A 27,883-nucleotide genomic window follows, 5' to 3' on the forward strand; every position below is an offset into this window, starting at 1 on the left:
CTACCGTAGTTATTAGAAATTTTTTGTGCGTCATTTGGAACCAATTCACATGAGTAATTCACATGTAGAATTACCTTGAACATTTCCGTTTTCCCTGTACTATATCAGGTTCACTTGACAGGTCATGACCATATGCATTTTCATGTATGCTTGTTAATAATATGTTGATATTATGTTAATAATAATAATAATAATAATAATAATCCTCATCATCATCATCATCTTTATTGTTGGATGTGGAAATTTGCCTTTAGCTTCACAGGCTGGTTAAAACACATCATGATAACTCAAAAGCAATAAGTACAATATAAATTAGCACAACATTGGATTTTGAAAAGGAACAAAATGCTGCCTGGATCACAATTGTATTGATATAGATTATGTGGAAACATTTAATAAATGTTTTTGCCAAATCCCAGAAATTGTTGTTACTGAACAAATTTGAAAAAGATACACTGACCATAGTTTCCTTTTGCTATACTCATAAAATCTGCTCTTGGAAAGAAAGATCCACTCATGGCAAGTAAAGCACTATTCAACTTTTTTATGGTTATGCTTAGGCACTTAAATCACTTGGTTAAGGAAATATTGTGATTTTGTTTTAATATGTAAAAATTAATTTGAAGGGTGAGACATGTCGTTTTTACTTAACATTTAACTGGAACCAAAATGTTGACTAAACCTAACCATACGTGGCAGGATGCAGACTCTGGTCTCAAAGTCTCAAAGTCCTGCCCCCTTACCTCACTTGAAAACAAGTTTCCCCTGAACATAGACCAGGCAGGAATTATGTTACCATTAAAAATGTAATTTCCAAAACAAATTAATAGTATATAAAGAGAGAGTTGGTCTTTAACAACTGAAAGCAGGCCAATTTTATTACCTATAGTACTTTCTCACTTGAATGTAGAGTGAGTAAGCTGTAGAGATATGTTTCTTACCTCTGGTAAAATAACCATTCGTTTTTTATTGTAGCTTTATTGGTGACACCATAAAATACTGAATAAGAGTAGAAGAACACATATACTGTGCTATTTTGTGTCAACTGGACATATGGTATAGGTTTCATACTTACGTGTGGGAAGGGTGGTAATAAAAGGGGAACTGCGTGTTGAAATAACATAGGGTCTTATTGCCAAGGAGCTGTCCAGCACCCTGTCAATTACACAGACATAGTCCCTACATATCTGACAATCTGTGGGTAGCTGACCATGACCCTTTCTACACACATCGACTGCAAAAAGAACACACACAAAGACAAAAACACACACAAAGACACTCATTATTAAACCACAACATGAATGTGTGATCTTATTACAGAGTCGCAGTGTTTCTATAGCATGTGCAGTACGTGGCTAGATAATGAAATGAAAGCAATAAGAAGACTTTCATCGAGGTTAACCAATGTTTATCTCTAGTCTTTCACAGCTAGCTCACTGTGTGACCTGTAAAATACTCATCTATAATGCAAAAGGTTAATGTTTTACAATTCCATTCTTTGTTTGTGTGTAAGTATATGTGCATATGTGTGTGTATCTGTGTCTGTGACTGTGTGTGTGACCTCCATCAGTGTCTGGAGGGTACTGGCCATTGCTGTCACTCAGTGCAAGAGAAGCCCTAATTAAAGAAGTTCCAGTTGTACATTGCCTCACAATGGAAGGGAGAGATTGCCTTTCAACTCAGTGCCCAATGCAGAAACTTCCTCCTCTTTGGTTGAATAAAAGAGTCTGATACAAAAAGCCATGAATGCCTAAACCAAACAAAAGCTCTTTAAAAGACTGTCACTGTGCTATCTGATATCTCCTGGAACAGCTCTGCTTTGAATAAATCTTTTTCAGTGAAGGAGGGAGAAGGAAATTAAAAGCTGACATTTAAAAGGCTGCTGCTGGGACTCGTGGCCCCCAGGATCAATAGCTAGGTATCTCACAACTTCCCCCGCATATTAGCTCACTTTTCCACGGGGCATCTCAGACTAAGTACAAACAAACCAAAACTACTGTAGGAATATTACTGTGTTGTTTTGTCAGTTTACCTTTAGGTGTGTATGTTTGTGTGTGCGTCTGGGGGTGTGAGTCGGTTGACGAGCAGATGGGGGCGGGGTATATGTGTCTATCTCTGTCTGTCTGTGTGTGTTTGTGTATCTCTAATGTGTTTAAAGGGTCCCATCCTACTCTTCCTTGTGTCAGCACCTTGAGTTGACATTGGTCATTGGGGACTTAAACTGTCAGCAACAACATCACACTGCAGGAAAAAAGGGAAGGTGAGAAGGTAAAAGAGAGCAGGGATAGTAAAGTGTGTGTGGGTTGTTTGTGTGTGACCGGGGGGTTACTTGTGTTGGTGACATTGCTGACATTTAGTTGTACTGGGTGACTTTGTCAGCATGTGACTTTGTGAACAGTCTGTCAGGTTATGTATAGCAGACTTACTCTAGGTCTAACATGTGCTCCTGAAGGAGTTACATCCCTGTCCCTGTGTTTCCCTCACATGCAAACACTCACACACGTCTCCCACCCTACATGTATGACACTGTGACCTCCGTCCTCTCCCATTGGAGCTCAGGCTGTCCCTCAGTGTTCTCCTGTCATAGTGTTATCCCCACTTTTTGCTACCTTATGACCTTTCTCACTGTCACCAGACTTTACAGGGGCTTAGCTACACCTGAACTGCCCCTCAGCATGATGCCACCCTGGGGAGTCACCACAAACCCACTGAAAAGGTTTCCTGCTTTTTGTCAAATTAATTTGACGAATAACTGATTCCAACATAGGTTAGCTGCTTATGAGATAGACATGCAGATGCGCATGCACCACATTAACTCAACACGTTGGAAAACATGTCACATTACTTTAACAACATTGTCCAGGTGAGGAGCAATGCTACATAATTAGTCACCCCTTCGCTATATGATTTTTTCATCATTTCACATTAATGTGCTGTAAATTACAAATCTGTTTCTCATAGTTTTACACATAATGTAGATATCAGAAAATAACCACTGCATACTCAATAGGAATGGGTGGTCTTTTGAAAGTAACGTTGATTATGACCATTTTATTTGAAATGTTTTTGATAATCTGAAACTTGAAATATAATATATTACCTTGCATAATACACTTGTTGCTATTTTGTACATATAACTGTAATGTGTATCAAATTCAGGCTTTGTTTAATCACCCTGCTTCTATGCTTCTATTAATAGAGTGTGTGTGTGTGTGTGTGTGTGTGTGTGTGTGTGTGTGTGTGTGTGTGTGTGTGTGTGTGTGTGTGTGTGTGTGTGTGTGTGTTCACATTTTCGGTGTTTATATCTGTGTGTGTGTCCGTGTGTGCTGATGCTGGACTCTGGATGTGTGTACTGTGCTCCTGGCGGTGTCAGGTAGTCCCCAGTACTGTGGTTAGTTGGCACGCTGTGCGTCAGTGATCAGATTGATCAAAGACAACAAGAGAGGAACAGGCAGAGCTGCCAGCAGCTATCAGCCTGCCTGACTCTGATGGCTATGGACAGGGCTCACAGATCTGCTCTGCTTGCCTGTGCTTTACCGAGGAATCACTGTGTGGCCAAGGTGATTCACAGAACCGCAGTTTGGTGATGTGTACCGGTAACCTCTCCAAATACGTAATGGGACAATTTGTCTCGGCTGCATAGTTGTTGTTTTCTTTAGACCATTGGGCAACATTTCAAATGCTGTGTTGTGGGCATAATAGTGTTTCTATGATGAACTGATTGTAAAGTAAAAATCGAATGCTCCTGTCTGATCCTGGTGGTCAACAACAAGGAGTCCCTGGAGCGGTTTCTTTTTCTTGCACATAGACTCATCAGTACAGTGGAATCTTGCCAAAACTACGATAGGACAATGTCCCTAAACTGTGGACCACCTATAGTAAACGCATATACACACATTTTGCATTATGAGTATAATACTGCACTTGTATCTTGATAATTTTTTGTAGATTGTGTGTAATATTGTAAAACAGGTAATTTCAGTTTCGGTTTCTATACAGTACCAACTCTTTTAACAACATATATTGAGATCTCAGCATTTGTTAATCCAAAAGTCACATGTTATCATATTTACAACGGTAAAAAAGGCCTATAGTTTCTTAAAATCTTAAATAAAGTTAAACTCATGAGTTCCAGGTGAAAATAGTTTTTATCTGGTTAATTTATGTGGTTTCAGTAACCCCTTTCACATGCTGGACACGTTATAATTTTTCCAAACGTTCAGCCATCACCATCAAAAGGACAAAGTGCTCAGTCTATCTGTAGAGGTCTTGGTCTACGCATTTAGAATGGTTTCTTTAATTATTTATCCAGGCTTCTTCCAGGAAGCAACGCTATCTCGCCACACGCCGGATCAATGGAGATCAAAAGACAGCGTTTGGTCCTAAATACAATCCTATCCTGAAGTGGCACCAGAAAGGCTATTTTAGTGCCAAGCCCCATGTCTGGCTGGTGAGTCTGTTTAAAGGTTAACAAAAAGGTTGGGATTTGATATTAGTCATTTAGACTGTCACCCAAAATATTTAGAAGGAAACGTCTGTTCTTCCTTTACAATAACCCTGATGTACAGATCACACTCACAGCACACATCCCAGTGACCCTTCGATCATTATGGTATGTTTCAAAAGGAAAGAATAGCTTCATTTAAGCAAAGGTTTATTCCCGGATTTTGATTTCTCTTGCAATTGCAAGGACGTATTCGTTGGATCATTGGTTTTGATTTTGATAAACTACCTCATTAGGTCCCTGAAGATACATAATAGTTATTTGCTGCTTTGAGATAGTGAAAATCTTTTGAACCATTAAGATTCATTTGAGTTTTACGTGTTGTAAGATTCTGTCAGCCAAAGAAGGTTCAGCTGGTGTAATATGCACAAATTGCCCTTTTGCAAGTTTGAAAATTTTTCTTCCTTTGACAACATCTCATTTTCAATTGTCAGAAATATATGAGTTAGTTTTAGACTCTGATGCAATATTTAAGGATGTCTATTGTCATCTGTATAATGTGACTTTGAAATGTTGTGTGTGTCTGTGACATCACAGAGACACCTGTTTCAGTCTTCAGCAGCGATGGGGACGGCGCTGGGCTTTGACACGCTCCGACGACATGACAGCTCAGACAGCATGGATGTTAATCTCTTCTAACTGCTCCCAGCCTAATTAAATCTTCCAGGGCAGCACACATGTGTAGACACATGTGCGTGCACACACATACACACATGTAGAGGCTCCTAAATTGGTCCTGGTTTTAACGATCTGGAGAATTGGCCCCACAGCAGTTTGTTTGATTCTAATTCAGTATTTTGTATGTGCGTGTGTGTGCGTTTGTGCGTGTGTGTGTGGAAGTGATAGAGAGAGAGAGTAGGAGAGAGAGACAAACAACTTGATTGGTCAAGTATATTTGCAAACACAAAGAGTTTGTGTTCACAGTATTTGCAGATGCGGTGCTAATTGAGAAGCACAGCAAGAGCATTGTTCTTTTACTTTGAGTCTTGTATATACAAAAAATTCACATCACTTTCTGTGAGAGCATGTATGCCCAGTTCTGTAGGTCATCTGCACACAGCACATTTTTGAAGTAAGAAACGGCAAATGGAAAGCTCATATCAATCCAATGCTCTATGAAGTCCACAAGTATTTGATTTAATGTAATGGAGGGACCTTATACATTTTCCAAACAGTTCTGGATGACACTATTGATAAGAGTCACCCATACTGACCCAGAACAGATTCCGTTACAGTTGCACTGGGTGTGGATTTAATCTGAACTAGATGAAAAATGTTTTTTGAAGTGGTGTCTGTCAGCCAAGGCCACAAAAACTGAGCTTTGTGCTTCCACTTGTGATAAGAGGTGTTCTTAGCAGATGGAAACGCAAGGACAATTTCATGCAAAAGCGAATCCCAAAATTACACTGGTCCTCTCGATCTGTTTAACTTCAGTTGCATCACTCCAAGCACCAGGTTGAAGTTTGTGTTTTGGACTTTTTCCTGACAAAAATGGTATAGTTTACTGATGAGCCACAGGCTAGAGCTCATAGGCTGTTTTACCCATATAATTTAGGCTTCGTAATATTAATTCTCACAAATGACCGACAAAAGTCACTACACACTGCTGTCTTTAGGAGAAACTGAAACACACTGAGAGAAACATGCCACCAAATACTAAATAATGGGCTGCTTTTTCTTCTCCCTTTTTACTGGTTAACTTATTGTCTAAACAAATACTTCTTAAATGTGTGCGTGGACGCATGCTTGTGTACATTTGATAACATTCACAAATGTGTATGTGAGTATGTGCTTGAAATGGACTGTATAGCTAGATGAATGAGATGGTGTAGAATATACATATACCAGTGAACAGTTTTTACTCTTAACTGTGGAGAGCAATAGCTGTCAGTTTTAAGGATGAGGAGCTCCTGCAGAATACAGACACCTAATGAACCCGTTACTGCACTAGATCAGATAGCAGATGCTGCTCTAAAGGAATAATACAACACTCCTGTAGCTTTAAAGTGGTAATACACACACGCTTGTCTTGTACGCCCACAGAAACACTGACTTTCTGATCTGATATTTAGCCACAAGACGAAGAAATTCTCCTTTAATCTGTTTAGCTTCAATGAAAACAGAGGGCCACAGGGGGAGACTGAGACTTTGACATGCAATATGCCTCCCTCCCTACCTTCCAGCCCACCTGTCTGTGTCCTCTACATCTGTCCACCCAGCCAATAGAGCCCAGTTTATTTTCTTTAATTACCTTCAGTAACTTTCTACTGCCCATATTTATTTCTGTTATGCAATTGTCATCCTGTCTCTTTGTCTCTCTGAGTCTGTCCCTAAGTCTACCTTGTGACAATAGCTTTTCTCTGCTGGACTGTCTCCCCCTCTTGTATTGTGTGTCATTCTGCCTGCGATTCAGTCTTCTTTCCCTTCCCCTTGCCTGTGTCTCAGTCATCTGTCCAGTCTCAGCTCCCTCTGAGTTAAACAGGCCGAACAAATAGATTACAAACAGTGGGTAGAGTGAAGCTAAGGAGGAAGACAATCTGAATTTGTTGTGGATAAAGAATGAGGGAGGAGGCTGTGCAGTCAAAGAAAGCCAGTAGAGTCAGAGTAAGGCTGTATTTGCCTGAGGGGAAAAGGCTGAAAAGTAGCTCTCGCAACAGATGTGCGGGGCAGTAAAGTGTAATTGAAATGCCAGCAGCAATGGTCTTATCTCCCTGCAACAGGAGCCTGCTGCCAGTCTCAACATCAGTTAGATGTCATTTTACCTAAGTCTGAATCAGCCTGCCACAATCCGCAATCCCCATTCCTCTGATGCTAGGCGGGAGAAAAAGGGAGAAATGGATAAGGGGGAGGGAGAGGAGAAAGAAAAGGAGGGAGAGGAGGGTGGGGAGTCTGTAATAGGATTTCAGTAGCACCCAGTTAACTTCCACCACCTGGACTTAGTTGGTAATTTGATATGCCCCATCAATAGGATTCATTTACCTCACCGTAGTATTACCATTGCCATTCATTTGACTTTTTAAGAAATATATTTATTAATTTCTCTCTCGACATTTTCCCACTCGTTCTGATCCTAATCATGCATACTGGAGGTGGGAGGAAGGAGGGGAGGGCTAGTCCACAATATTTAAGCTAAGAAAGAAAGTCTGTGGTCCAATGCAGGTGGAAAGCCAGACACCATCGCCCCAGGCAAAGCTTAATGTTTTGGGCCAGGCAGCATCCCTATGGGGAGGAACCATAATGTCCTTCCAGATTAGAGGCTGGCACTCCTCAGAGCTGCTTCCTTTTTATCAGGAACTTTGTTACTTCAACATGGGATCATCTGCAGGACATTAAAGCTGCCTTATCGCTCCACTGTCATGTTAATGTACTGTGATTTTGTGTGTTGTTGGTGTTATCCATGGTGGTTGTGACAACTTTTACCTCTCTGAGCTTTTTCCACTACAGGAGTTTGTGCTTTTTCGTCACTCCCATGTCACACAAGAAGGAAATGGTTATAAATGGTTGTCAGCAATATAACATAACGTAAACAAAGTTATGTTTTCGTTCAGTGTTAGTCATCTAAAGGAATTCTGTGTATCCTCAAGGCCTGACAAACATATTTAATGCCTTTTCTTACTCATAAAACATTTGCAAAGTGAAAAAAAAGTATCTCACACCTTATAGCCCTCTCCACTGGCTTTGTTGGTGCATTACTGCATTTCTTTGCACATTACCACAGCGAACTGCTAGGAAGAATGATAGATAGTGTCTTGTATTGCTAATGAGCTTGTGCGCTGTACAATGCCAACAAAAACAGAGATCCACTCATAAAAACATCGCTCCATAGAGCTAGTAGTGGTCAAATCTTTAATGTAGCTTCCATGTTTTTTCATTGTCTTTCAGAGAGTCATTTTCAATGTGGTCAACTTCTCCAAGACCAAGAGCCTGTACAGAGATGGCATGTCTCCTGTGGTGAAGTCTACCAGCAGGCCAAAATGGTAAGTAGGCGATAACAACATTAGCAGACATTATGTACTTTATTTAAAGGGTTAGCTTGCTTTGTACTTTGCGTGCTATACTGTAATCCTGTTTCATCTGTAAAATTTGAGTCCACACTGTTGTCACTAGAATGCTAACAGAGTACTTTCTGCAACTTTGAAAAACTTTTCTTCTCTGCCCATCAGTAGACACACACATTCCCCCTCTCTCTCTCTCTCCTACACACACACAAACACACACACACACACACACACATTCCCCCTCTCTCTCTCTCCTACACATACACACACACACACACACACACACACACACACACACACACACACACACACTAAAGACTGATACTTTGGATTTCCAGAGTGGATGCGTCTGGGCGCATTAGCATGTGATCCATTGGTTGCCAGTATGACGGCTGTCTGATGTAATAACGCTTGACTGATGGATGCAGAAATGTGTGTGAGTGTGTGTGTGTGTGTGTGTGTGTGTGTGTGTGCGTATATTTGTGTGGGAATGAATAGGTGTGGCAGGAGGGAATGGGGTTGGTGCAGTGGGGTTGGGCATGGCGTCTGCCAAGCAGGCTGGTGTATCCAGTGGGGCGAGGAGGGAGAACAGGGTAGCGTGATGAAGTGTTGCCATCCAAGAGGAGCCCTGACATCTGTCATCAGTTGATGGAGGGCATCCGCAGAAACGCCAGGCATCTGCCACCCTGAGCTGTCTGCGTCTGCTAGCCTAGTGCCCGCACCGGCCATATCGTAGCACGCCGGTCGCAGGCTAATGGGAAGAGACAACGGGCACGACACCGTAGACAGGAAAGATGAACTGCTGTCTACGATGCCGCACAGTGCAACGCGATGCAGCTCAGCTCGGATGCTTTGCTTTCTCTGTTTTGACTTCATGTGGTTTAGTTGCAACTTTGCACTCAGAGTTTGTCTCATCCTGCCAACCATTTATTTACAGTGATGCTGGCAAGTGCTTGCTTTAAAATTGGTGTTATTTCTCAGGTGAGTGTAGTTACGCTGTCAGTTAAGTTACTGTGTAGCAGTGCTACAGTATAAAGCAAAGTTATATCCCTGTTTCTTTACATGTAGTAACAGTTTCAAGCAGTGGTAATTTAACTGACATTTCCTGCCAGGTAATTATTGTCCCAGGTTACGAGAAATGCCACTCTCTGAATGGTCTTGACTTCTCATTTGACATCATCGTGAATGTGTAAGGTGTTAATCTGTACAGGAGCCTTGTTGGGTCATTTAGGTCCCAAAGCTTTTCTTAATACGCTAATCATGCAACACTGGGCATGTTTATATTTAAATAAGCTCTCATAAATAGGTATTTAAGTGACAGACACAGCGGGCGGTAATGTTGCTGAGGCCCGACTTCATTTACCTCCCCAGGCTAATACTGTTTTAACCGCTCCTCTCAGCACTGTGCCATCTAAGAGACATCATGTCTCATGCACTTCTAGAGCCATTTTCAACTGTCTGGGGCTTCCAAGACCACAGCTGACATTGTTTGTGTCCCCACAAAGTGGTCAAGATGCTTTTAACACAACCACCTCCATTTGACTTTCCATGAGCACAACAAAGCACCGACAGCTCCTAAAGTAGCAATCTTCTTTTTTGACAGTTACAGATATGGAATAAATAAAAAGGCAGAGCGTGGAGAGCTTTGCCTGTCTGATCCAAACTCACACAGGACAGGATAAAGAAGGTACAGAGAGAGGGAGAGATAGAGAGAGGGGGGGAGACTTGCAGAGAAACAGACAGAGAGAGGGTGGAGGAAGGAAAACGTACGAAGTACAAGAAAGGGAGATTACTGAGACAGGTAGACAGGGAGGAGAGAGTGAGCTGGAAAAGATTGCTCCCCCACTTCCCACCACCCTCCACACACCACCCCACGTCTGTATTTATCAAAAGAATCGTCAGTATTAGCTCAGGAGTTGAAGCCTTTATCTCCCCGTGCAGGTGCCTTATGTCCTGGGGTCCCAGCATCGTTCGGTGCTGGAGGCTGCAGGGCTTGGCTGGCCTCAGCTAAGCTGAACGTCTCAGTGAGAGACAACTGGCAGATTACAGTCCTGCAGGACGTTCACTGCTACAGGTGGGGGGATCTATCCTCTCTTCCTTCCTCCATTCCCTTCTCTTACATCCCTCACTCCATGACTCCTCCAGCCAGGAGACATCAGAGCTGACAGAGTTCTACATTTAGTGTATCATTTGGCATTTAACACATCTACAGGTTACATGTTTGATAAATAATGAATAATGGATAAACTAATTAAAAGGGACTACATTGCTTTGTTAAAATTGTGGCTGATGTCTTTGATTCTGTCAGCAATCAGACTCCTAAAAAAGTGATTCAAACATGAGCAGAGGAGCAAAAAATGGCACTTATATTAAATACTATCCATTTGATATGTTTTTAGTTTTTTTTATATGTTATGAATAGCAAAATAACTTTATCTTATTTCAGGACTTGATAACAATATCTTGTAGATGTGCAGATCTGCATATTTGAGAAGCCATTGAATACAAGCAAACCGGTTTCTTCTTGCAACAGTTTGCCTCATATTCATTAATCACTGTGACTTCCAAAAATATTAAATCTTTGAATTTAAATTCTGTCTTGAGATTGGTAATCGACTCAAAGTTCAAAGTTGAAATAATGCCAAGAAACTGGGAAAGGGAGTCGAGGGTTTGTGTGAGAGAGGAAAGACTGTGAACCATATTTTTTGCACTAGTCTGTTGAAGACAACAGCCCCCTTGGTGACACAAGGTGCCAACCACATTCCCTGCAGTCTGCTTGTTGTTAGACTGCTAGAGCAAAGAATTGCCCAGCATCCTTATTTTCCGAGATAAGCTAATTAGAAAGTCAGAGAGCGTGGTGTAATGCAGCTGTTGGAGGCCAGAATGCCATGGGGTGGCGTAATGGCGAGGATGGCTACATGAGACCGAGTGCATCAACCAACAGATGCTTCACACAGAGACTTGTGTGGAGCGGAGTAGATGATATTAGATAGACACTAGATACTATGGCTGCCACCAACAGTTATTTTCATCATTGATTAATCTGTAAATTATTTTCTAAATCATTCCAAATACCAGTCCAGAACTTTTCACTGACACAAAAAATGACTGAAATGATTAATTCATTATTTCTGATTAAATTGATTAAATCAACTAATCAATTGATCAACTAATTGCTTCAGCTCTGCTACATGACAGACGTTCCAATCTGTGCAACATGAAAGCCATAATGCAATGAAATGACTTCATGGCAACATCTACATTGATTTTTTTGTTTTATGTACTGTATTTAATGTGTAAACTAAATAATGCTGAATCAAAAACAATTAAAACACAATTCACATTTTATTCTGACATTGTTACTTTAACTTCACAACCTAAAATACTTGTCTCCTCATCATTTCTAGCTTATTAGGTCTGTGATGCATAATATATTGGAAATGTTCTGATGTGTGGTGTCTCTTTTAATTAACTTTCCACTTTTTCGTCAGTCAGTAGGTGTGTGGATAAAAATAGCTACACCTCTAACTGAGCTAACAGATGAACAGTCAGAGTTGGAGGAAATGGGTTGCCAAACATTGCTTCTAAAGTTAGAACCAGCCAACCTTGATCAAGGGTAAATGCTTTTTCCTCTTCTATTTATGGCAGGCAACAGAAAACAGAGGAGTGTTTTTCAAGCAGTTGTGCTCAGCTTCAAGTCAGTCAGTCAGTCAGTCAGTCAGTCAGTCAGTCAGTCGGCCGGTCAGGCAATTTTGCTTTTCTACCAAAATCCTCCCTGTAAGCGTGTGATGCAACAGCATAGTGAAATTCTATTTGGAGATGTCTACCTCTCCATTGGGGTGCGTGTTAGAAGTAATTGTTCTGTCAATCAGCCCAGCTCTAGCCTGCCTGCTTCCCTTGCCACTTGTTAAGCCCTGGCCGAGGTCTAGGGGTGAGAAGAGGTGAGGCAGGGAGAGGGAAAGAGAAAGGATACCTCGACGGCTCTGTGTGTTTCTTGTCGCTCACCTTTGTCTGTCTTTACAGGGTTTTCAGGCAGACTCGCTTCCTGCCTGTTTGTGCTCTTGTGTTCTGTTTCTCATCTCTTTTTTTTAAAAACTTGTTTTCCCAATTTTTTTTTTTAAATATGTTGCTTTGTTTTAGTTCTACTTACTTTACTGATTTCACTTTTTCTTTCACTGACTTTATTTAAGTGAATTTTGCCCTGTGGTCTTGTTACCTCCTCTTCGCCCATATGTGTCATGCTTTATTGGTAGAATTTTCATACCTTCAGCTCCATTGTTAAGCCTGCAATAATTTATTTTTTGGCTTCTTATGGGCAGCAGAAACAAACTTAGAAGACAAAATTGACATATTATAACCTTAACAAGACTAGGTCAAATATGGCTGAAACGTGAATGGTCAATGTGCGAAATTGCAGATATAGTTGAAAACTGGCAACTCTTTCCTATGGAAATAGCTTAAGTTTGCTCAAAAAGTTGCTAGATTTGTTGCTAGTTGCTTTTTGGGGGAAAAAGTTGCTAAAGGGGACAGAAAAGTAAATCTAGCGACAAAGGTGGTAAGTTAGCAACGCTACCTGTAAACACCTTCTTGATGACATAAATTTATTTGAAAGAACAGCAACTAATGGGAAAAGTCCAACACGTGACTGGCTTACCAGTGGTGTAACTTCATCACTCAGTCAGTCAGTCAACTACAGACATTTGCATTCCAGCTGCCAAAATGTTGGCATGGGAAACTTGGCAACGAACAGCTCCATATTGATATTTTTAACTCTGTTAGCTAGTCATTAAAGTTGTCTGCCTGCTGTTTGGTGCAGGGTTTTTTCTTTTTTTTTTTGACAGCTTAAAAAAGGAATGGTGAGAATGAATCAAACTGATGACCAACACAGTGAGCTGAAAGACATTATAAAACTCCATGATTATTCTCTTTGTGTTTGTCACTACAAATCAACCCTTTCAAACTATTCAAGTAGTCATGTCTTATTCATGTTATATCCATTTTTCATGTGGATATTGATTGAGGCCATTTTACATTTGATTTCAAACTCTTAACTGTAAAAACTAGTCCTGGATTTCAGTCTTGTTATGTTTCATTATGAAGAGGATGTGTAGAAACAAATAACAAGTCTCAGTCTCCCATTTCACTGACACAAACCTTTTTATATTTATTTCATTGTGAAGTGTCTCTGACTCCGAAATTTAGACAGAGACACCAATTAAATGACAGAAAAATGCCACAGCAGAAGGGATGTAGACCAGCGTATGTTTTTTACCCATACATCCCACAGTTTGAAGGAAAATGTACTGATCAGCCTTATAAAGAAACCTGTTACCTAGAACCAACCTCTCTCTCTTCTATTGCGGCCACACTGCCATGCTGGCCATCTGGGTCCGAACACAGCAAGTGTGTGACAGTAGTGAGGGAGATGTTCTCTCTCTCAAGGACAGAGTGTCAGGCAGCGAACTGAAGACAGACTGTAAAGGTTGTGTCAGAACCACCGCAGAGCTCGCAGACTCCTCCCTACGTTCAGCGAATTGGTGCTCTCCTCCCCTGCCGCCGAGCCACTTGCACAATTAACCATGTGGCATGCCTTTTAATAATAGACCTCTCAATTGTCGACAAATGAAGAGTGATGTAAAATAGCTAACAGCGTGTGCTAATTAATAGGGGAATTGAACGCTTGTTAATTAAGGGCAAACAGGACAAGGACCGGCTCGGGTAATTTGAGCAATAAAACCGAGACTAACGATTCATTTCCAAACAGACTTGCTTCATAAAAACATCAAGCGACCCCTTGTTTATTATTTGAAAATACTTGCAGTCCATCTTTGCCTTTACCATTATATCCCCAGACAAGTCACATGGACACACATGGATAACGGACGTATATGCAGAGGACATGTAAAAAGAAATGTTCTGGCTTCCTATGTATGACTCCCTACAGATGTGATGAAACAAGTCAAATCACATTATATAGTGTCTTCATGTACATAATAACAAGGATTATTTTCCACAGCAACAGTCTCAGTGGTGTGATACCATGTCTGAGTTGCTTGTTTAGTATTAAAACACAATGTATTGGAATGAATAAATTCTCTTTCTAGTTGTTGACTTATATTGCAACCAATTCATGTTGATATTTAGCACTGGAGTGTTCCGCCTCACATATTTCCCTCTTTGCTCATCTCCCTGTGGTCATACTTGTTAGACGTGAGGCTAAGGGAAAGAAATGGATTGTCAGCCAAGGCTTTACACATCCACTCTCTTCCTCAAGAGACCAGAGTAGCTTTACTGTCGTTTCACATCCATGTTTCTCAATTTCGCAGCTTTACTGGGATCTTTTACTGTAACATAATTTTTACTACACGTATACTGTGCCTGCGGCCTGTATCTGTGCGTGGGTGCGTTTATATTTGATTTAAAACAGAGACTATGTTCTGTGCTGTCTCTTTGCTCCAAGTCCTATTTTGGAGTGGAAACCGTAGCAATCATTCGACAGCTTATGGGTTTTATATAAGATTCTTAGATTAAAAAAATGTTATATATGATGTCTCCTCTCCGTCAACATTGTCTGTGCGATAAGGGAGACGGACAAAATCTTTTAATAAAAACCAAGCGCAGGAGAAAGGGACACACACACACACACACACACACACACACACACACACACACACACCTAATTATCTGTCACTGGTTTGACCGCTGAGAGGAAATGGAGTGATGTATGAATCTGAGTGAATATTTGGAAGAAGAAGAAGGGAATACCTGATGTACTGTAGCTGTGAAAGTGGTTTGGTAACTCGAGCCAAATTCTGGAGTGGTGTTCATGTTCCTGGGCAATTACTTCCCATTCCACCTCGCTCCAGTTGTCTTTAAAGACTTGAGAGAGGAAAGTGATCACAAAGTTCTGTTCTATTAGATGAAATGGCACCTCTCTCCATTTCCAGTTTTCTTTTCCACATGTGAGTCTTTATTGTTCTGGATAGGTCAAACCGGAAAGGGAGACAGAGAGGAAGAGAGAATGAGCGAGAGAGGGAGAAGCGCCAATCAGAACAATCAACAACACGTGCAGCTTCCTTGTTCACAGAAACTCATTACCATGCTGCCAGAGGAAGTGAAAGAGGATTATGTGGGAGAAATAATGGGACAAAATGTAACAAATAGATTAATAATCTTCTAGATGAGGATAAGGATTTGTGTGAGTTATAACACGTGTTTGTGCACAGTTTCCTGCAGAGAAAGGGTGGATAAAAAAAACAAAAAACAGAGAGAGTGAGAGGTACTGCAACAGAGAGGCAGCTTGCTTCTGGCTTTCCATTCAACCCACAAATGACTTACCTGGACAGTTTTATGTTTGCCTGGAGGAGAATTAAAAAGGCACTTCATTTCCCCTTTTACAGGCTGGGTACGCATGTCAGCGCAGCCCTCCCTGAAAGTGCTCTAATCTAAATGCTTTTGTCAGGGGAGATTTGGTAGATTGCAGCAGGCAGAGGTACAAATTGGTTGTGTCATCTTATAATGAACTAGGTGAGGCGTTGCAGTTTTTCTGCAGCCAACAGTCCCCTGATTACTGTACTGTAAGTTAGTGGCTGCTTTTAGTATTGTAGGCTGAAGACCTCACCTTCACCCCTCTTTGTTCAGGCAGCCTGTTCCCTTGAACACTGCAAAATGTTTTGTCGTCTTAAGCCCAGTGTGACGCTAGACAAAATTCTCAGCGTTAATAGTGTTAGTATTTTTTTATGCTCTTCACCACATGCTGGACTTACATTGCATACATAGCAGCCAAGCCTGCATGCTGTGCAGAATTCTGTGAGGAGTTTTGGGTGTTGATGCTTGGCTATAGGCAGTTTGAAGCTTATTGGGTGTGCTCAACACGATGGCGAGTTGACCCCTCGACTCCAACTAAAGGATTATGGGTATCTCAGCGTTTCCACAAAGCCGTGCTGTCAGGTGTTTATGGGACATATTAGGACACTCTGTAGGACTGGTTGATATCTACATTCTGCACAAGACAGGAGAATGTGTGTGTGTGTGTGTGTGTGTGTGTGTGTGTGTGTGTGTGTGTGTGTGTGTGTGTGTGTCAGACGCTGTAATGAATTCAGATGGCTCAACTAAGTCAGCAGTGGTGTGGAGCAGGTTCCAGCTTCACAGATGCTTCAGTGCGGTCAGTATCTGCGGTTGGCAGGCCCACAAAACTGTTCTGCTCTCTCGTTTGAAAATAGATCGTTGAAGAAAATCCTTCTCGTCCTCTATTTGCATTCCCCTCTCATCCTCCTCAACAACTTTCTCGTTATGCTCTCATTGATACTTTAACTCTCTTTGTGTAGATGCCTGTCAGCGTGAGAGTGTAGAGACACAAACACATGGACACACAAACAACCTCCATTAGCTCTCAACCAGTCGTTTGTCTTAGCTAGCTGTCATTTGAGCACCCCCCCCCCCCCTTACTCTGTCCCCACATCTAAATCTGTGCTTTCACTGTTTGTTTTTTATGTGTCAAGACATTTCCATGGTTGTGTTGCTTGTATGATTGTATTGAAATGGGTCTCCTCTGTGTGTTGCTCGAATGCGTCTGGGTGTCAGAGATGTGAGCGGTGAAATGGAGTGTGAAGTTTGGGGGATTGGACTGTCTCAAAACTCACAACAGTGATTTAATTACTGCAGCAGAGTTAAAGTGACAAGAGGAAAAGATGTATGGAAAAAAGAGAAAGACGACGATAGAAAGATGACAAGTTGATAGAATAATGATTTATTTACTCTTCCTCTCTTACAATGCGAGCCTAGTCATGTGTCCACATTATACATCGGGGCCACATTGTTTTGAATTGGCCCAAAAGGTTATCATATTATTGTTTATACAACATTTTTATATAGCTTCATCTGCCATCTGGTCGTTTTTTTGGCGCATGTTTTTGCTTAGAGAAATCATCTCTGAGTGAAAAGCAAGAATATGAGGAAGTTATTTGGCTAAGAGATAGATTGTCAAAATTAGAAGACAGACGTCATTAAATGCATTCTCATCACATGTTCTAAACGTCTTATATTTTAGCATCAAACTAGCTATAGCCTTCGTGTTGTTAGAGTGGCTTCTTGTGGTGATGTATCAAATTGTTTCCCCAAAGACTGAAATCATCTGAGAGGGTCCGCTGTTGAATTGACAGTCTCTCAGTCCATTCGTGAAAATCTCTGTGTGTCACTGTCCAATGCACAATACAGGATAACAGCTCAAGCAGACAGCACAAACCACGGTGTCACAGCTAAGCTATTGTTTTCCTACCGAGAGAGTGATGCCACCCAGCCAAGCAGTGTGTGTGTGTTTGTGTATGTGTGTGTTTTGCCTGGGTGGCCCCGGGCGCGTGCACAACATGTGCACATGGCTTCCTCTGTGAGTGTGTGCATCTGTTTGTACTTGCTTGTGTTTGTGTTTGTCAGCATGTTTGTTGACGACACTGTAGGACATCAGGGTGGGATTGCTCTGAATGTGAGGAAACAGCTCATCTGAATATAGATGGGTCCCATCTGGAGGCGGTTGGCTTTGGCCCTTCATAATTTTGTAAGCAGCTAAGCATCTGGGGCCCGCTAATGAAACTAAAGGCACAGGAAAAGGCCCTGGGCAACTGCAGGCTGCCTGTAGCTGTCAGGAATGGTGGGAGGGGGGCAAGAATGAGGAAGAGTGGAAGAATGGATGGGGGGAGACATATACGAGGAGGAAACAGTGCGCTGAGAATATCGGGGGTCTTAAAGAGACCTAGATGGCTCCTTTGAGAGGGCAGGCAAGAAAGCCAAGTAGGCCATTAGAAAACTGAGCCATAAAATGAAGACAGTGGTGTCTTTATTGTGGCCCATTAACTCGGATGTTCATGCGGAGATAGCTGCACTATGTGCCACTGTAATGAGCAATATAACGATGTCACAGCATAGAATGATGCACTGTTAAAAAACACTCTGGTTAAGTAGAATTACGTTAACTACTAGCATCAGATTTTGAGAGCAGTTTCAGACCCTAATAGCTTACCTGAATTTTATGCCTGGCCTACAAGCAGCAGGATTTTCTCTCGTCCATCATTTTTCATCAATTTCCTTTCTTGTCCTCTGCATGAAACTGAAGAGAATGGAAAGGAAAGGCTTTCATCTTCTTAAAAAAGTGAAGGAGGGAAAAGGTTTAATGTCTTTCTGTTTTTCCCCCCACTGCTCCCACCACTTGCTTCACATCCTCTGGCCTTCCCTCCAATAATGTGGATGACCCTGAGCAACTGTACTGTCCACAGTGGCTTCTCCTTGTGGTTTGTGTAGGGAATAAAAGCCATAGGCCCTTTTTCTTAAACTTTATTATTATAGCTCCTTTATTCCTCCCTCAGCCTGATTTCCCAGTGGAAATGAAATGAAAGAGCAATTGGTTCTCCTTTTTATTACTGTCATCTTTGTTTTCTGGCCCAGAGAGTAAGATTGCCTGATCTCAGAGAGTTGTACTTTTACCCCCCATCTGAAGTCATGGGGAAAAAAAACAATAACAGGGAAAATAACAATCAGCATCATAAAAAAATGACCTGTCAAAATGAGCGTGTCTGAAACTGGAGGGCCGCCAGCATGCCGACACCCACCAGTTGTTTATGACGGGATGAGTCAGTCAGAGTCTGACAGTGGCCTTCGCTATCTGCCAACTCCCACAGTCCAGGAAAAGATGTTTTAGAGGAGATTAGGATCACAGACAGTGGGGGGAAGAGGGATGTGGAGAGAGCAAGGTGAGAAAGACGAATGGAAGAGAGGAAGTAGCTCCAAAAAAAAAGTGAGGGCTAAAGGATAGAAGAGGGGAGGAGGAAGGAGGAGGACTCCCTTGAGGTTCCTACTAACCCCGCGGAGACATGCTGACGGGGGATCAGACTCCTCATGCACAGCGCCTCAAATCATTTATTCATCGGCTTCATTAAGAGAGAATTACAAGGCTGCTTAAGGACCCCCAGGTCACTCACTGTACTCAGTCATCACTATTCTTAATGAAAGCCTCCAGTGTGTCCTAACTGTCAGCTGTTTATGGCTGGTAATATTTTGGATTTTGAGGAACAATTACTGTCAAATAAAAGACAACTTTGCAGCATTTACACCATTTTATTTCAAGTTAATCATATTCTGCTGTGTTTTTCCACTACTATGTGTCATTTTACAATATATATCAGTTCAGGAGCAGATGAATACAGTAGTACTGCTAATCAAATGTAATGACACAGAACAATTTATGTAAATTTTGCATTATTCTCGTAATGAATGCTTGTGATTTTGAAACAGCAATACAGACAGTAACCTTCATTAACAGCCGGTGTCGGTCTCTACAGTATCTCCTGCCTATCTCATCTAACTTCAGCTAGCAGACAGTACAACACAACAGTGATTGTCCTCTGGACCTTCACACGTGTAATTATAACCGAGGAAGATAATTAAGGAGGCGGAGAGGAAGACAGATCTTGTCATTTACTGAACAATGCCGTCCAATCTACTCATGTGTATTCTACTTCCTGAATTATCGGCTGACATGTCGGCGCAATCAGCCAGAAAGCTCCTTGCTCTGTTTGAAAGCCATGAATGTCAACACACAAACCTCTAATCTAGTTAAGATCCACAAGCTGATGACATCTGAATATGCATGGAGCAAAGAGTAGGGTTCATGTTGCTGTTATCTCTCATAAATATCACCTCCTGGTCATCAAGCAGTCTGTCACCGAGCAGTGTGATTGAAATGCCCCCTATTTATTTGTGGTATAAATATATAATATATTACAAAATAAATTGGATTTACTTTTTCTGTGATGGATGTTTTTTATACTTCATGAAGATTGCAATTTAAGAGTATTATTATTATTATTATTATTATTATTATTATTATTGTATGTATTATAATGAGAAACGACTGAGAAACGTGTGACAGAAAAATGTGTCTGAAACATGTCCAGTATTAGACATCCTTTAGGATTGTTGATGTAAAAAAAAGTTGTCTAGGTCATATCAAATTTGTCCATTAACATTATTAATAGTCTATAGCCGTTATTACTAATGTCAGCATGCTCACAATCATAATACTAACATGCTGATGATAATCAGGTGTAATGCTTTGATGTTTAACATGTTCGCCCTCTTAGCCTGGGGTTTTAGTATTTTGCCATTTGCTGATTATCATCAAACATAAAGTACAACTGAGGCTGATGGGAATGTAATTAGTTTTGCAGGTATTTGCTTATGAACCAACGTATTGGGCAAATGAAAATTTTGACCTGATGAATCTAGAGAATAAGTTAAGGGATCAAGTTATTATAGTTAGTCAATCCCCATAGACTCCCATGTTAAAATGCCCAACTTTACAGCAGAAATAAACATGTTTACTGCTTGGTACGAAAAAACGTTTTGGTCTCTCTGACTAATTTCCTCCTTCAACTGTACAGGGGGAGATTTTTTTTATAGAACTCACTCCTTTAAAATTTTAATAAGGCTTAAAGTTGTGCATAATTGAGGGCATGCTGCTTTGAGTGACAGGCGGTTGAGGGTATGTATGTGCCACACCTCTTTGTCCATTTTTGGATTAGCCAGGAGTTCGGCGGAGTCAGGTACTGGCAAGGTGGTGATAGCTGAACAGCCCACTCTAAGCTTCGAAATTGCTCTCGAGAACCCTATGGGTGACGTCACCGAAGTTACGTCCATCTTTATTTACAGTCTATGGGACAGACCAACTGTCAAACCATCATTAGCATCCCTAAATTCACGCTGCTAGCATTCAGTAGGTGTTCTGCTTTACGAAGAGCAGTAATCTCTAGGCTGTTGGTGCTTGGCATGCGTGTGTGTGTTAGAGGCACACAGGTAAGCCAGTATAAGAGATGGAGATAGAGATCACCAGAGTCTATAGAGTCAAAGTATAGAGACCCAGTGATGCATTCTGTTCGGCCATCTGTAAAAATGAATGAATATATAAATAAGAATGTTTTTTGATGCATTCAGTGGACAGGTCAGAGTTCAGATTTGTTACAATATTTCATGTGGCACTGGGATTTAAATATTGAAATTCACATACACATGATGGCACACACACTCCCGAGTGAGTTAACACTGAAGTGATTTGCAGATTTGCATTTGATCAGCTCATTCAATGTCTATATCTCGGCTTGGCATAATAATTTCTTTATATGTGGGCTTTTGTATTCATTGTATGAAACACGTGTGAGTATGTATGTATCCGATGAGTGTGTGTTCAGGTATGGGCCAAACATGGGCCAGCATACATTCATGTTTCACGTTCATTCGCATTCACATTTCACTGTGTGTGTGTGTGTGTTTGTTGTATGGAGTGGGTCTTCACTCACTCTGGCACCTTCCCAGCTCCCCTGGCCAGACCAGCAGCTGGCAGACAGAGATTGCCCACTCATCAAGCCACTTTATCACCAGGCCCACAGAGTTCAAGGGGGCTGTCAAAGACCAAGTTGAGGAGCCCCCTCGTTCCTTTAATACCACCACACTCTTGCACCACTGGTGTCGAGTGGCATAATTTGGCCAGTGAGCCCTTGAAAAAAGTGTGAGTGAAGTACCGCAGATAGTTTGACAAAGGCTTAAATAAAGAACGAAAGCTAATGTGTTTGGCAGTAAGGCACGCCGCTCTGTATTTTTTCTGTGCATTTGGGATTCCTGGGCTGGGCAAGGTGCCCCATTCTAGTAAAAAAAAAAAAAAACAGTGTTTTGGAATTTTGCTGCTGACAGACACAAACACAGCAAACTCACACTCTTGCCAAGAGCAGCCTTCAATCCTCACTAAATTATTAAAGGACAGAAAATACCGCTGTCACCTTGTTTTAGTGGTTGGTGTTTTGAGATGCTCCAGCAGTACTGTTTTGATTTGATTGAACCTTTAGATTGCTTTTTTCTTTTTAAACTCCTACATTGAACAAGCTTTTCCAGTTAATGTCTTGCTCGAGAACATTATATATAGCTGTAGACACGCACGGTATAGCACAAAGACTCTACTTGTGACCTCGAGGTTTCACAGTGGGGTCTCGATAACTCTCCACTGAGCTTTGAGCCTGTGTTTCCTCGCATCTTTAAACCACAAATAACTCCAAACTGCAAATAACTCACAAATTGTTCTCAGTCTGGGGCTAGCAGTGTCCAGTCCATTCCCAATCTGCTTTCTCTGTCTCATCCTCCCTAACACACTCCCTCCCTCCTTTGTCCTACTTATCCAGCTACTGCAAAATCACTTATCTTCACCTTGCTTCCTCTGTCTCCTGCTAATACACATTAGCAGCCAGCAGCCATATGTAATAGGGCTGTGTGTGCCCCTGCTGGTATAATGGTTTCTCTGACATTTCTCCCATTAAATTTGGTCAGGCGGCGCTGACCAGGAACCCTCTGCACACTCTAAAATATTGTTGTATAACTACCATAAACAAGCTGGCCAGTGTCAGTGACTTTGGGGATAGCTGCTAAACTATTTTTGGTTTTCTTTTGGTTAGTTGTACTTTTCCTTTTTCCTCATGTTTATTTTTCTTATGACTGCACTCATCACCCAGATTCCTCTGCCTTTGGGCTATAAACCTTTTTACCACCATAATAAGGGACAGATAGCTACATTATGAGACTCATCTGATTACAATGTGACTAAGTGGACATGTCTGCTATATCTAATGGGCCTTTTTGTAATCTTCTGTATCTCTACCGTGGCACCACATACAGTAACTAGATAGCATCGGCTGCCTCCTTCCTCTGTGTGTGGTGAAACCCAGGCGCAGTCGCTGATAACGTGATCATCAGCAGCATCCTTAACTGTTACTGTGACAAACGAGAGCTCTGATCCCGCCCGATAAGCGACATATTCATTTGTTTAATTAAAACAGCTTGTCTCATCGTGGTGAGGGGTCATTTTAGAGAATGTTAGAATTAAAGCAGGTAATTAAGTAAAGCTCCAGATAAGAAACCCCACAGAGGTGGCTGCTTCTGACAGTAGGGAAGGCAAACTTAATCTATCCCCTCTGCAATCCCACAAGGTCATTCACTTTATTAAAGTCTGATGCCACTACCACTGCCCACCAGCCCAACATGATGAAATATTTTATGTACTTGTTGGGAAGGAGGGAAAGAGGGAAGAAGAAGGAAGGGAAACAGAGAGGGGCGAGAGCCGCCAACAGCACAGGGTAAAGTCTATAATGCTACTACACAAAATTAAGGCAATTAAAGACTGCTTGTTATCTTGTCTATGAGAACAGGAGAAGAACTTGTACAGCAATGAGCACCTTGACAAAGATATTTGTTTGGCCAATGGAGTGTGGCGTTAATTATCACAAGCTGATTAAAGACACTGAGCGGGAATGGAAGTCGTTTGTCTTGCCAGCCTTAAACACTACGGCAGCCAGCCAGGGTCATTATTTTAGGGGCCTTTCTAGGCTATTTTTAGATCTGGGGCTGGTTTCCCAAATGTTTCTCAGCAGACAGGTTTGCTCTGTTTTACAGTGAGTCGGTAGTACAGTGGAAAATCATCAAGTGAGGAGGATAGAAATTAAAGGATGGTTCAGATTTCTCCATCAGATGTGTACTGGCGAGGCTAGAATGGAAAATAAGCACACTTTAATTTTTTTTTTTTTTTTTTTTAAAGATGAACTAAAAGCACCCCCAGCCTGACACATACATGTTTTGTTTTTCTAAAGGTATCAACTGTAATTCAAGATATCTCAGTCCACATGTTACATTCAAAGACATGTATTGTGTTTAAGAGGGCAATTTTGGAGTTGCATTTGAATTAATGCAGTCAGAAATGAATCATATAGTCTTATACAATATAACTCACAAGTAAACTCTGTCAACCCTCCTTTTCAAATAAATAGCCCGTCAAATGAACACTGCGCATGTAATTTTTCACACAAACCTGAAAATCTGTATTTGTTTATGTTTTATTGAAGAAGTAACTTTGGCTACTGCAAGTATAAACAAATCCAGGTTGTAGGCGAAAGTAAACAAGCTGTCATTACTGTGGTGGCACCTCATTTGTAAGCCCACACTGTAATGTATGTAAAGGATGGCAATTTTTAACTACTAAGACATCTGTAGAGAAAACTCTATCGAATATGTTACATGTTGAAAATATAACCTAGTTACTGAATACCATTAAAGTAAAGGTTATAATCTAAACAAATGTGTCCTGTTTTAACAGAGTATGTGTTTCTCTGGGTCGTGCTGTTATCAACTGCTCCAACAATAAAGTGAGACTGAGAGGAAAAATCAGAAAACAAAACCCATAATTCCACCTTTTTTTTAATCACCATTGATATTTTGCTATATTACATGTTGATAAAGAACAATCTGCCTACATGGGGCCAAAACTTTGCAGTTCACATCCCGCGTACCTCTTGCTCGCCTGACCGTCATTCCACATTCACAGGAACATGTGTTTAAGATATCTATTAATTGGTGCGTTTCTTCTGATTTTGAAAGAAATAATGTTTTGTGAGATATTGTCATGAGTTTGGAATACTAACGAGCTGAGGAGTTTCAAATCCAGACTGTGGAAGTTGGATAGAAGCAGTACATTAATTGTTCCCAAAGCCTGTGACATGACCAGATTTATACTAGTGTTTTGAGGCTGAATAACATTTACGTATAGTCTACTTTCTTTTGTAGGAATGGTCTAATGCCCGCCTTGATCAAACCACACGCCTCTGCTTTCAATAGCAGAGTAAATGTGTCAAGTTCATCTCCAGGGAAGACAATTTATAAATTGTAGACATGCTTTGTATACCACTGAAATCTTTTCCCCATGCATTGGGTTTTTTGTTGCTTATGGCACCGTTGGCACCGTTGGAATCGCTGGCTGTAGGCACAGATTCGTGGGGTTTAGATGGTGACAGCTTATGGTGGGTAGTCCTCTGCTGTCTGAACACCTCAAGGGCTGGGTGTGGGAATGTTATTGGATATTCAAGCCCAGCTACTGTAAGAGTGTATCACATCTTGAAGAGTCTTTGCCCTCACTTTAACATTAAATGCCATTGGAAAGCAGAACAGAGCCAAGGTACAAACTGCTGCTGCTTTGAATACATACGGTACCTAGCCTACAAACCGCATCCTCAGCACGCTCCGTGTTGTCGGTTATAATAAATTGCCACCACCTGATTCAACAGTGAGTGCACTGATCTGTTAAAGTTCAGGCTGGGGGTTGACCAACAGCAAAGCTCATTAGAGCAAACAGGTACTCAGAGAAATGGAGCTGCTTATTTATCTTATGGTTAGCAAGCTTTTGTTGATTATTGTTTCAAGTTGCATTAAAATGCATTTTAATGGTGTAACTGGTCTAGAGGGAGCTAATTTTATCTACTTTATATAAACCGTATCAACTGATGAACTGTGAATATGTAAATATTTCTCCCAGAAATGGAGTAGAATAGAAGTATGAAACAAAATTTCAGTTATTTCAATGTAAGTGTACGAGTGCAATGATTGAGTAAATGCGCTTATTTAAGTTCCACCACTTTGTGCTTGTGTGTATTTTTGTAGCAGGTTGTTCAATGTTAAGTTGTCCATCTTTAATAGTCAGCCATCACTTCTCTGTATTCATCAGGTCTCTCTCTTGTTCTTTCTTTCCGTCACGCTTTCTCTGTCTCCCTGTCTTTCTCTGACTTTATGTGTGAGTGAGTAGGACTCACACATTAAGGCACAAAACCACACACACACATACACACAGAAATATACAACCCTCCGCACAAGCCCTCTCAAGGCCAGGAAAACAAATACGCCCATTTTCCTATTTGATTGCGTGTCAGCGTGGCGAGGAAGGGGGACAGGTGTGATGCATAAAATGACCCTGCGACTCCATCACGCGCACGACAGCTTTATGGTGAGGAGGTGTTTCAATCACGCTACTGCCCTGGAAGGCATCAATCAGTACACACATGCAGAAAGACACACACACACACACACACGCACGCACGCACGCACGCACGCACGCGCGCGCCACAAACACACCAGTACATGTTAACACATTCCCTTCATGATGACAGGGTAAGGGCAGCAGAGCAGTTGTAGTATAAGTGCAGTCTTTGCTGCAGGCACAAAATACTAAACTTCAACTCAGATATAGGATATTTCTTATTTTTGAATTTTATTTAATTGATTATTGGAGGAGGTACTACCATTCATGCAACTACATGGAAAGTGATATTAGAAAGATGCAAAAACATATGAAAAACACACGTTAAAAATGAACTTTTTGCAGATTTCATAAACCACCTTTTTTCCTTTCCCCACCCTTGTGATCGTATCAATTCAAAAGGTGAACAATGCAGTGTCTAACAATAAGGTACCAATTATTAAATAACTAGTGCATCATTAGTCTGTCTATAACCCTGCAATTAGTAGCCTAATTTATTCATTTTTCCCTGAAGGGTTTTCAGTGAACATGTTTCAGTAAAACCTGTTTTAAAATTAACAGCATATTACTGATCTAGCTACTAATGAACAGGATTGTGGGATAGCTCTTTCTCCACAGAAGAAAAGATGCTCATGTCTCTTATTCCAGTCTTAAATATTGAAAAGCTGCTTGCAAAGAGAAGTAACAATGGTCTTCGCAAGAAGTCAACCTACATGGTATGGAAGTGGAGGGATCATTGCCAAAATGAAATAAAAATGTATTTTTAGCATACCCATCATTGTCTGCCATCATGCTAAGTACTGTAGCATGATGACATTAAAACATTGCTCACTAGTGTAATGAGGCGAGAAATGTTCGGTTTGCATTATTAGCACATTAATACAGCAATTTTTTTCTGGGAATGTTGCCACAGACACCCAGTTCAAAATACTGCAAATATACAAATATTGCTATACTTTAATCAGCAGGCCATAGGCTTGATCACCATTGTGGTACCTGATTAGGCAATAGATAGTTACTTAACAGACATTTATTTAAATGAGTTATTTCACTTCATCCTGAGGGCGATATGAATGTCTGTATTTCATGGCACACCATCAACAGTGAAAAATATGACTAAAAACCAAAATATTTTATGTTCAACAGTCCAGGATTTCATACCATTACAACAAATGTTACTGTATCTGTATGGATGGCCCTTTGTCAACTTCAGAGCAATCCATTATTAACAAGTTTAGAACAGAAAAACAACAACAGAGAAGTTAAATTAGACCATTGCTGTCCATAAATGAATTAGAGGTGTTAGGGCAGAAACTCCACCCACTGTGAGAAAAATTGGTGTGGCCTACATGTTTCACATGTAGCACATTTATTAACATTTGCAGCGCTAACATTGTACGTATTCTACGATGTACGTAGGTGGATGTACAGTATGTGCAGCATTTAGACCAGCAGTGTGGTCCAGTGAATGAGGAGACCTTCAGCTAACACCCA

General features: G+C 41.0%; 1 protein-coding gene across 1 annotated transcript in view; it reads left to right on the forward strand.

Annotated features, from left to right (window-relative positions):
- LOC111651875 (cytosolic carboxypeptidase 6-like) overlaps positions 1-27,883 on the forward strand; it is a 171,393-nt gene that overhangs the window by 94,100 nt on the left and 49,410 nt on the right. The window contains exon 4 of the mRNA XM_023401955.2: positions 8,387-8,481. Coding sequence (XP_023257723.1) covers positions 8,387-8,481 — 95 coding nt within the window. The remainder of the gene's footprint in view (positions 1-8,386; positions 8,482-27,883) is intronic.

The sequence above is a fragment of the Seriola lalandi genome, unplaced genomic scaffold (genome assembly GCF_002814215.2).
Source record: "Seriola lalandi dorsalis isolate HSWRI2012SDOR001 ecotype SW California unplaced genomic scaffold, Sedor1 jcf7180002053835, whole genome shotgun sequence".
NCBI lineage: Eukaryota > Metazoa > Chordata > Actinopteri > Carangiformes > Carangidae > Seriola > Seriola lalandi.